Source organism: Colobus angolensis, unplaced genomic scaffold, assembly GCF_000951035.1.
Source record: "Colobus angolensis palliatus isolate OR3802 unplaced genomic scaffold, Cang.pa_1.0 Scaffold53, whole genome shotgun sequence".
NCBI classification, from domain to species: domain Eukaryota; kingdom Metazoa; phylum Chordata; class Mammalia; order Primates; family Cercopithecidae; genus Colobus; species Colobus angolensis.
In genome coordinates, this window is record NW_012118821.1 from 10,522,646 (window position 1) to 10,533,363 (window position 10,718).

Consider the following 10,718-nt stretch of genomic DNA (forward strand, 5'->3'; position numbering starts at 1 on the left):
GACACGCCCCTGTCACCTCTGCCCAGATGTGGACACGCCCCCTGTGGCTGCCCAGATACAGACACAGCCCCTGTCACCTCTGTCACCTCTGCCCAGATACAGACACGCCCCTGTCACCTCTGCCCAGATGCGGACACGCCCCCTGTGGCTGCCTAGATGCGGACACGCCCCTGTCACCTCTGCCCAGATGTGGACACGCCCCCTGTGGCTGCCTAGATGCAGACACAGCCTCCTCACTTCTGCCCAGATATGGAATCATGGGTACCCTGTCCCCCCAATGGGTCTCTTGTGTCCCCACCTTCTCTTGACCTCTTTTCACCACAAGGCTCTGCAAGAATGGTGGCTTTCAGTTGCCAGAAACTTTTCCTAAGCATCAGAGCAGGCTTTAGGAGTGGGAGATGAAGGTGTGGCTCTTCCTGGGCCTGAGGCCTCTTTTCCCTGACTGAGCTCAGCGTCTCATCTCTTACTGATGACGGTCCTTCTCGGCTTCTGACCAGGACCGTTTTGAGTTCTCAGTCTCTCCCACAGCCTGTTTGCATAGGACTGGGGGGACCAGGTCTTAGAGCTCACGCCTCCAGTGGCTACCTCTGAAGTTGGGAGGCCTCTCGCTGGGAGACACAAGGAGCGTCTGCAGCCGGTGCGCTCTTTCCGGAAAGCCCTTTACCCGTGGCTTAGACGTGCCCTGTTTCTCACTGGGAACCGCCTGTCTTTCCGTGCTGAGTGGTGGTTTCCAGACAGAGCCCCTTCCTGTCTACGCAGCGGGCACTCACTCTGTAGGGACCTCCAGGCCTTGTTCACCCCAAGCCTGGGTGCCCACCCTGCCCCTGCCCAGCAGAGCCCCTTGGTAAATCTCGTGAGATGGTGAATAAACTCCAGCACCAGCTCGGTCATTGGGCCTCTCACAGCCTGTCTAGCAGCTCCATTTGGACCTGCCCTCGGCCCAGCCAGGCCCACCTCACCAGCCACCTGCCCCAGGCTGCTCTCAGAGGGCTCTGAAGAGCACAACTGGTTTGAAAGTTAACAGAATTAGTGGTGGGAACTGCGTCTCTCGGGAGGACTTGGAGGCAGGTGTGACAGAGGACCCTGGGGCAGACCTGGACCCTTCTTGCCTTTAGCAGTCGTCCTTTGCATTGAAATTCAAACCCCAAATTGAAATAACAATGTAGCCAACATGCACAGCCTTTGTGCATGAAATCCCTGGCAGGCAGAGAAAAGAGCTGGGGATCTTCTCCCAGGCTCATAACTGGGCCCACCCTCTTTTAGGCAGGAGGAGGTTTTAGCCCTAACAGCAGCCCCAGAAGGCCTTGCTGAGGTCTTCGTGGTCAGCTTACTGGCTTGGTGAAGGCCATGTGGGCCTCCAGACGAAGGGAGGGAAGAGGGTGTGCCCTGAAGACAGCATTGGAGGGACTGAAATGTGTTTGTCCCTTTGTTATTCCAGAACCGGTCAGGTGGACCTGACTTGTTTTGTCTCTTTCTTTCGGGAGAGCCAGATGTTTGAGTTATTTTATATTGTTTTCCTTGAAGTTGGAGTTGATTATCTCTAATCACATACTTGCAAGCAAGTGCTCTTTAATAAAGGCCTATTAATATGCTTTCTATTTTTTGCTGTGCTCAGTTTTATAGATTTTCCCAAGTAAGGTTCATTTTTGCCATTTAAGGAAAGCAAACAAAGACAGAGCTTCCTAATTATTCTCAGTAATTATTTTCCGTAATGTCCTTGAATATAGGATATCCTCTCGCATTTTCTGAACAGACTTCACATTCTTCTGCTTTTCTTCTTCCTTTGGAAAACATCATGGCACTCGCAGCTGGCCAGCTCAGCCTCCCTGGAAGGAAAGGGACAACTGAAGTTCACCTCAGGACGGTGGAGTCCGCATCACAACTGCACTCAGGTGGCCACAGCGAATGATACCACCCTCCGTGGCTGGGACACCCGGAGCATGAGGTCAGTGCGCCCACCACGCACGGGCCCCGCGTCCTCTCCTCCCATAGCCAGCAGAACCGGGATGACGGTGGAGCTGATCGTGAGCCAGATGCATTTGGGGGCGCATGGTTGGTTTGTCTGCATCTCGTTCTTGTAGGAAATCATAAATCTTCATCTTGTTTCTTCACCCCAGATGAAGCGAGCACATCCACTGCCGCGGAACTGGCGCACCGCAGTGGCTGTTGAGTGTTCCATGTTGATATTCCCACATTAACAGCGGTTGACGATGAAAACTAGGAATTGGGGCTTTGGTAACACCGAGCGAGATGGGGACCCCAGGGTGCCCTTCTCTGATGAGCCGCTGCAGGCTGACAGCTGCAGTCCCCAGGTTAAGTCTCTCCTGGGGTCGTCCTTGACCGTAGCTGTGCCTTCTGGAGACACACCTACATAGGGCAATCATAGTTTGTCATTTAAGTAATTATACCCAACAGCCAGCAGCTCTAATGGAACAAATAAGAGCGAGTTTTCTGTTCCAGTTGTGATTTTGATAGGCAAAGGAGTGATGGTAGCACGTCTGTTGCCGTGGCAACGGAAGCCCACACAAGCTTTTTTAAGATACGGTTTATCCCCTCAGTACACCATGATTTATCACCGAGCTGAAAAGACGGATGTCATGCAGTAACTCGTGTTGATTCCAGGGTGGGGGCACAACTTTAGATTTAGTTCCAAGGCCCCTCTGAAAACTCAGGGGCTAATGAAGAATCAGTCGCCACTTCCTCCCTCGTGCACGTCTGTGCAGAGGGCTTGTTTGGTTTCCTGATCAGAAGCTGGAAACCACAGACAGCCTGTGATGAACGTCCTGCTGAAATCCATTTCTCCATGTCCTGTGGTCATCATGTCCTTCGTCTGCATGGTTCTTTGAAGGATATGAAGAATTTCAGTAGCTGAAGACAAGAAACTCAAAGACTGACGTTACAGACCAAACAAATAAGCAAACAAAAAGATGCCCGTGGCTTTGATGGGTGACATCTGGCAGTGGCCTCATTTTGCCCGTGTTGTGTCTATGGTGAGGACGTGCCAGCGCAGCCCAGAGGGTCCTGGCGCCTTCTCACTGACTGTCATTTCTCCTTTTGCAAACAGCTTTGGTTTGCATGGAGCCAGGATGCCTTTGGTGCTTTTTCAGGTGGTGTGATGCTTTTGTGTGACAGTTACTGGCAATGGAGCATGCAGTAACCTTTAGTTAATACATCGTGCCCGTGCGACTGTCCATCCAGTTCCCTGGGAATCTGCCAAGTTTTTAATTTTCTACCTTTGCCTGTTTCCCTTGAAAGATTTAAAGGTTTAGGTATTATATTTTAGGGAAGAAATATTAAGATATTGAAAAGGTGCAGGATATAAAAACCAGAAGATTTAAAAGTGGTTTAGGGCTGGGAGTTCTAATGTGAGAGAAAAAAGAGGAAAGGAATTGAGTTCATCTACCTTGGAGAGCGGAGAATAATGATGGTCTTCAGATAAGTGACGCAAATTACAAGGCACAGAAGTTCCCCATTGCTCATCAGCCCCACTGAAGCCTGCAGGTGAGGAAGGTAAACAATGCAGGAGTGATTTCAGTCCCGCCCACGGCATTGCTGGGGAGGCCGTGCAGGCGGGAGCCGCTGGGCAGCGCCAGGCCATGGGGTCTTTGCTTTCCTGGTTGCAACCTTTTGTTTCAAGCCACTGTCCAGCCCCCCACCTGGATGACCTGCCCTCTGGGATTCATGACATCAGAGGCCATAGGCAGGATATTATGACTTCAGACCCTGTGAGGAGCAGCCAAGACCATAGGATCCAGGGCAAAGTGAGGTGTGTGAGTGCGTGTGTGCACGTCTGCCCTCTCATGTGTGGATGTGTGCGTGTGTGTACATACATATGTGGGTGTGCACACAGATGCACACGTGAGTGTGAAAACGCATGCGCTGTGAACAGCTGTGTGACTCATTTCAAAGAGTCCCCTTCTCCTGACCTGGAGCGGGTGGGTTGCACTGGCCACCAGCAGTGTTGGACCCGGAGCTGGTGTGGACAGTGGAAGGGTAAGCCCAGCTGACACGGCCCTTCCGGCTTCCATGGCCTTCCCCACTGCTCCTCCCTTTCTCTCTCTCTCTCTCTCTCTCTCTCTCTCTCTCTCTATCTCTGTATATATCCATAGATAGATAGATAGCCGGCCGCTTCCTGCTTCCATGGCCTTCCCCACTGCTCCCCACTTTCTCTCTCTCTCTCTCTCTCTCTGTATATATATAGATCTATATATAGATATTTGTGTGCGTATACATACATATATATATGTATATATATATAACATTTCCCAACACTATATTCTACCTTCATTCCCTGTCTTTTTCTTTTCCTTCTTCATTACATCCTTCCAGAAATGTGTCAGGCATCCTGTCCAGACGTCTGCCTCACGTCCCCGTGGCGGCTGCAGCCCCTCTGGCATGCTCTCATTTTTAATGGCTGCAAAGCAAAATCCCTTCCATGGCTCGCCCGGAGGGTTGCAGATAAGCTCCTGGAGAGATGAACGTGGCCTGACCGCACAGGGTTGCTGGGATGGAGGCGCTGGTGCCAGCCTCCTCCTGCAGGGCAGGAACGCCGAGGAGACGAGAGCACCCGGGGCTGGGGGATTCGACAGGGTCCCGGGAAACCAGTCGTGCCTGCAGCACTCAGTGGCTTTGCATAATCCGTTTGCTATTTTCCTATACTGTTCTTCCTTCTCCCTCAGCCAGATCTATTGCATAGAGAATGCCCACGGACAGCTGGTGCGGGATCTTGACTTCAATCCCAACAAGCAGTACTACTTGGCCAGCTGCGGAGACGACTGTAAGGTGAAGTTCTGGGACACCCGAAACGTCACTGAACCCGTGAAGACCCTGGAGGAGCACTCCCACTGGTAGGGCCGCTCCTGGCTGCTTCAGGGAAGAGGGGATCATGCAATTGATTTTGCTAATTACTTTACCGTTGGGAAAGACACAAACCAGCTTCGTTTGTGCTGCTGTGCATCATTCAATCAATCCAGTTTTAGTTTTCCTAAAGAAACACTAATTCCAAATCTGAATGTTTGTGATTTATAAACATAGGAAAAGAAGAAAAACATTAAATTCTGTTTTCTCTTGAAACAGTGCTGGTTCAAGTATGCAAAAATAAATGCGCACAGATGTTCACGCGGCATTGTTTGTAATGCCGGAAACCTGGAAACCACCCAAATGTCCATCACTAGGGGACTGGTTAAGTAAATTAGGTGACATCCGTGCAGCGGAGATGAGGCAGCTGTCAGGAGAATGTGGAGCGTCTCTGTGTGGCTGTGGGAAGATGTCCGAGGTCACTCATTCTCCCTAACATATTATTTGAATGTTTTTAATGTGCTGGGTACTTTTTGCTAAGTAAAAAGATCAAGTTGTACCGTGGCATGTACAGCATGAATCCATTTTTATGCAAATAAAACGTGTGTGCACACACAGGGGTGTACACCAGTGTGAGTGACAGAGGTATGGGGAGGAAATGTCTGAAAGAGTAAGAGCCAAAAGCTCTTCAGGATTCCTCCCCTAGTCAAAGAGGGGCATTCCCTGCATCTCTGGATCGTTTGAATTACTCATCTGAAGCTATATTGTTTTAAGCCTGGATTACTAGTGCACAGTTCTGATAAATTCAGTGACTTGCTGGAATGTCCTGTGGTCTGAGTGGCTGGGCCTCCCTGTGCCCCTGGCCATGCTGGGTGCACCTCCTAGTGTCAAGGACCCAGCACTGTCTGCCACCTGGGCCTGGAGCTTGTTTTGGCCTCAGCGTGACTGGGAGGCAGAAGCTCCCGGGCTCTAGGACCCGTGCCAGAAAGAAAGCTGATCCCAGTAGCCAAAACCAAGGACAGCCCTTGTGCCCCAGGAGGCTGCCATGCCCTGGTCTCAGGACCCACAGTCACTGCCAACTGGGAACATGCCGTGAGGCTTGTTTGATATGACAGGATATCACCGTGAGGCTTGTTTGGTATTATAGGATATCGCTAATCCACATGTTGCTTCTGGGGCAGTTTTTTTGTTGTTGTTGTTTTGTTTTTTTTTTTTGATTTTAGAAAGCTTGTCTGAAATATTGAATGATAAGCCTTCTCCTCCTGCAGGTTTCAGCCAACATTTAGTCTTCCCTATCTGTCTGTCAGGACTCAAGAGAAAGCTACAGTAAACCCAACCTCAGTGGAAAACTGCCTTATGTCAGGCCCTGTGATTGAGGCTGATTGCACAGCAGTGTCTAACGTGAGCCCCAGCCTGGTGGGGCCCTCAGAGCCGGTGTGGCGTGTTGTTGGTGTTGCTTGCGGGTGGCGGGTCATTTCAGTAGCTGCCTTGCCCTCTGCAGGGTGTGGAACGTCCGCTACAACCACTCTCATGACCAGCTGGTCCTCACTGGCAGCAGTGACAGCAGAGTCATCCTTTCCAACATGGTGTCCATCTCGTCGGAGCCCTTCGGCCACTTGGTAGACGACGATGACATCAGTGACCAGGAGGACCACCGTTCCGAAGAGAAGTAAGGGCATGCACTGCAAAGCGGCTCACGCCGTACCAGAGCCTCCTTTCCCCACAGCCATCTCCCGAGCCAGGCTGTGTAGATAGAAAGCTTCCAGGTGTGCGTCTGGGGGACACTCTCTTTCCCCACTGCAGCTGTGGGGACCCACAGTTCCAGGGGTGCCGTCATTAGCAGCCCAGGTGGGAGGCACTGCAGGTGGGTTGGGGTTAGGTGCGGTTTTAAAATAGATCTCTCTGTGTTTGTGTTTGTATTCTTATTGAATGCAATAATAATAATAATATTTTAAATCTGTAAGATTTAAAAGACTGTCACTGGTGTTCAAACTTGAGCACGAACAATAATGAGAACGAATATATCCCAATCCTCACAGCACTCCCTGTAAGAGACGCATCACAATCAGTGTCTTCACTGGCGTGGATTTGAGCGTGTTGGGGTCAGGTTGTTGGCCATCAGCTCACGGGCCTTCCACTGACTGGTGGCAGGGCTGAGACTCCAGGCCAACCTTCCCAGTTCAAACGCAGGTCCTACTTCGCTTCTAGATACTCTACAAAATGTGGTCAACCGTGATGTGTGTTTTCTAGTCATACCATCATTGTTCTGGATTTTCCCAAAGCTTTTCCTGGTGCACTTTGATTTCCGATCCTAGGTGAGATGGGAGATTGCTAAGGGCACCCTCTTCATGCCCGCATCTGGTCAGTGGTGCAGTGCCAGGGTCCCTGTGTCCTTCAGTGGCCCACCTTCACAAGTGGCAGCTGCTTCCTGGGGGGTGACTGGGCGCGACTCAGATGCAACCGCAGACATTCATGCCCCAGGTTCCAGAGGAAGGAGGTTCTGGAATAAAACCCTGTGAAGCTGGACAGTGGGGTCCAACCTCCTGAAATATGGTGGGGTCTGTCACTCTGTTTTGGGATCCTTTGCACTGTTTTTTGTCTGAATTCTTCCCCTACCCACCTGAACTTGGTCTAAAGTTCCTCAGTGAGAAGACCTCTGTCTTCAGACTCTCTTCTGCAGTGGCGATGGGCCCATCTGTTTGTCTCTTGACTCTGCTGGCTTTGTTTTGTTTTTGAGACAGGGTCTCACTCTCTCACCCAAGCTGATGTGCAGTGGCACGATCATGGCTCACTGCAGCCTTGAACTCCTGGGCTCAGGTGATCCTCTTACCTCAGCCTCCCAATTAACTGGGACAACAGGTGCACGGCACCATGTCTGGCTAATTTTTTATAGAGACAGAGTTTTGCCATGTTGCCCAAGCTGGTCTCAAACTCCTGAGCTCAAGAGATCTGCCCACTTCAACCTCCCAAAGTGCTAGGATTACAGGCGTGAGCCAGACTCTGTTGTTTTTCTGTTCGATCCTTAGAAACTCAAGTCCGCCGTAGAATAGTATTTAAGCACACGCACGGCGGAGTGTGCCCAGTGGTCTCCTGGTGCCTTTGGGCCTGGCTTCCTTTACCATCCTCTCTGCCAGTGGCCCAGGGAGTCTGCACTTGCTCACCATGTCTGTCCCTGTTAGGGAGGAAGCCCGATGGGCCCGTTGGTCGGAAGACTGCTGGAGTTGTCCTCCAGGCGGCAGTGTCATGGGAGCAAGGCAAGAAGGAAGGAGGTGATCAGGGCTGCACAGATGTCTTAGGACACCCCTCAGTCCTGATGTCCTGCTGCATTCAGGAAACCATTATTCCCCCTGAGGATTTGCACCTGGCGTTTGTCCCACAACAGCAGTTGACCACTGGCAGGTCCACTTGGTGGGAAGCCAACTTCCCAGTGATCGTGCGAGTTCTGGAGGGTCCGTCTTGGTGGGGGGGGCGAAGCATTTTCCTACAAAGAAATGCAAAAGTAGTTCGAATGCGGTACACAAATTAAGTGGGAATTTTTTTGTGAAATGGGAAGAAAGTGCCAGAGAAGCCTGTGTCCGCCGGAAAGTGGCCGCTGTGAGCCAGGCAGGGCCCCTCCCCACGCGCACACCGTATGCTGAGGAAGTGGTGGCTCTTGTGTGAGGATCCCCTGGTCAGGGCTCCCGGTGAGGGTAACTCAGTCGAGGGAGGCGAGGTGGGAAAACATCCCGGGTGAGGCCAGGCCGGTCACGCCCCTGCTGTTCCCACTGGGCTAAGGTTGTCTTCCTCTTGGTGTCATGGGGGGAAATCCTCAGCCCAGCCCCACTCCCATCCTAGCAAGGCCCCTCGCGCCCCAGCCTCTGACTCCTGCACAGCCAGGAGCTGGACCAGCTGCTTCCCAGGGTCCTTTCTGCCCAAGCGACAGGGGTTTTACATCCTGTGTTGTCCAGACACGGTGACCGCTTCCCCCAGTCCTTCCCCTGAGCAAAGGAAGCCCTTGGAAGACCTCGGACAGAGTATCACCCCAGGCACCCGTGGGCCAAGGACAGAAGCAACCAAGATACCACGTGCCAATGTCGCCGATTTCCATAAACCCTTTGAGAAATGCCTGCTCCTCACGGCGACAGTGAGCGTTTCTGGGCTTCCGCAGGGACCACCCCACTGTCCTTAGCGTGCTCTCCTCTAATTCTTCCCACCCCACAGCGGAGAAAGCTGAGGCCCCAGGACCTCTCGTGTCTCCCGAGGGCAGCGCTCGCGTCCTGCCTGTGCCTCTCCTGGCCGGCCCACCGGAGCTGCCGAGCTCACGTCCGTCTCTGTTGCGTTGCAGGAGCAAGGAGCCCCTGCAGGACAACATCATCGCCACCTACGAGGAGCATGAGGACAGCGTCTACGCTGTGGACTGGTCCTCGGCCGACCCGTGGCTGTTTGCCTCCCTGAGCTATGACGGGAGGCTCGTGATCAACAGGGTACCCAGGGCCCTGAAGTACCACATCCTGCTGTGACTCCCGGGCCTGAGTTATCCGGGCTCCACTGGGTGGTTATGCTCTTGGCAGGTTCTCAAACAGTCACAGCTCTTTGGAGGTGACTCATTTTCCAGGTGATCCGTCTCTGGGAGGGTGATCCGTCTCTGGGAGAGCCGCTGTTCCCTTCCTCTAGCAGCAGCGTTTATGAATGGGGTGAATGGGGCTGTTGTCGACGGCACAGCTAACGCCCGAACCCAGTCCCTGTCGGCAGAGAGGGAGCCCCACATTGTTATGGGAATAACGTTTTCTGTTTTAAGGGTGTTAGGAGTTTCACTTTTTTAAAAAATGTTCCTGCAATAGTAACCCTTCTTTCTCTTCAGAGTAAACAATGAAATAAAATAAGTCCACGCTGCACAGGTGCTCGGCTCATTCTTTCAGGAGCTCTGCCCTGCGACTGCATCTCCTGGGTCTTTGTCCATTTTCTCTTTCCTGACCCAGGAAAAATGCAGATGGACAGACGTGTGCTCTCCACGCCGCCCTAGCATGGAACTCCCGGGGGCCGTGGAACTCCCGCTGGCTGCGGCAGTGGTGGGCACCCGGCTCGCGTCCTGGGCTGAACTGGTGTGATGCATTTTCACTGCTGTAGACACAGGCTCTGCCCGTCCTGGGCCTCTCCTGGTCTCTGCAGCCTGTCCTGTGCTCTGTCCTGCCCACCTTGGCTGGTGGCCTTGGAGGTGCGGTCCTCCCTCACCAGGGAGCTTGGGGTTGGGCTGCCACGTCTCGGTTGTCGGGGACCCTGTCCTCCCTCACCGGGGAGCTTGGCGTTGGGCTGCCACGTCTCAGTTGTCGGGGACCCCACGCTCACAGGCTCCTTCACTCATCAGTGCCTCTCCTTAGGAATCCTCAAACACTGACCGCGCAGCCTCGGTTCGTGGTTCCCTTGGCTGTGCGGGGCCTGTTCTGTGCATCTGGTGCGTGTTCCCACTGGAGAAGCCACTTGGGCCCTGGACTTGGGGCTCCGACTCCCTTAAGCCTCCCCCTGGCCAGGTGTCCCTGCAGGGGCCACTTCTGTGCTCTGCTGCCCCAGTCACCTCATCCGTAATGATGGGGAAGGATGGGCTGAGCTCACAGGCCCGTCAGCTCCGGGCTTTGACGATTCTAGGACAGGCATCGCCCAGCCTGCAATAAGGACATGTTCCTGCTGCAGTGCCCCCCGCCAGCATGTGTGCTGTGCTGCTGAGGACACTGTGCACCCAGACGGCCACATCCTGGATTTTCTTTTCATAGATGGGAGTTCACAGCCAAGTGGAGGCCATAGGGGAAGAGTGAAAAGGTGGGGTCCTGGGGGAGAGGACAAGTGCTGGGGGGGGGTCCACAGATGGGGGCCATAGGGAGGGGCGCTGCTGGTGGGGAGTCAGGAGAGGTACACAGCTGGGTGGGGCTGTTGGAAGCGGCACACAG

At 53.2% G+C, this 10,718-nt stretch overlaps 1 protein-coding gene across 2 annotated transcripts in view; it reads left to right on the top strand.

Annotated features, from left to right (window-relative positions):
* TSSC1 (tumor suppressing subtransferable candidate 1) overlaps positions 1-9,671 on the top strand; it is a 173,634-nt gene extending 163,963 nt beyond the window's left edge. For both annotated transcript variants that reach the window (XM_011960956.1, XM_011960958.1), the window contains 4 exons: positions 1,809-1,945; positions 4,680-4,847; positions 6,299-6,466; positions 9,122-9,671. In XM_011960956.1, the coding sequence (XP_011816346.1) occupies positions 1,809-1,945; positions 4,680-4,847; positions 6,299-6,466; positions 9,122-9,296 (648 nt within the window). In that variant the 3' untranslated portion in view covers positions 9,297-9,671. The remainder of the gene's footprint in view (positions 1-1,808; positions 1,946-4,679; positions 4,848-6,298; positions 6,467-9,121) is intronic.
* Positions 9,672-10,718: the final 1,047 nt, after the last annotated feature.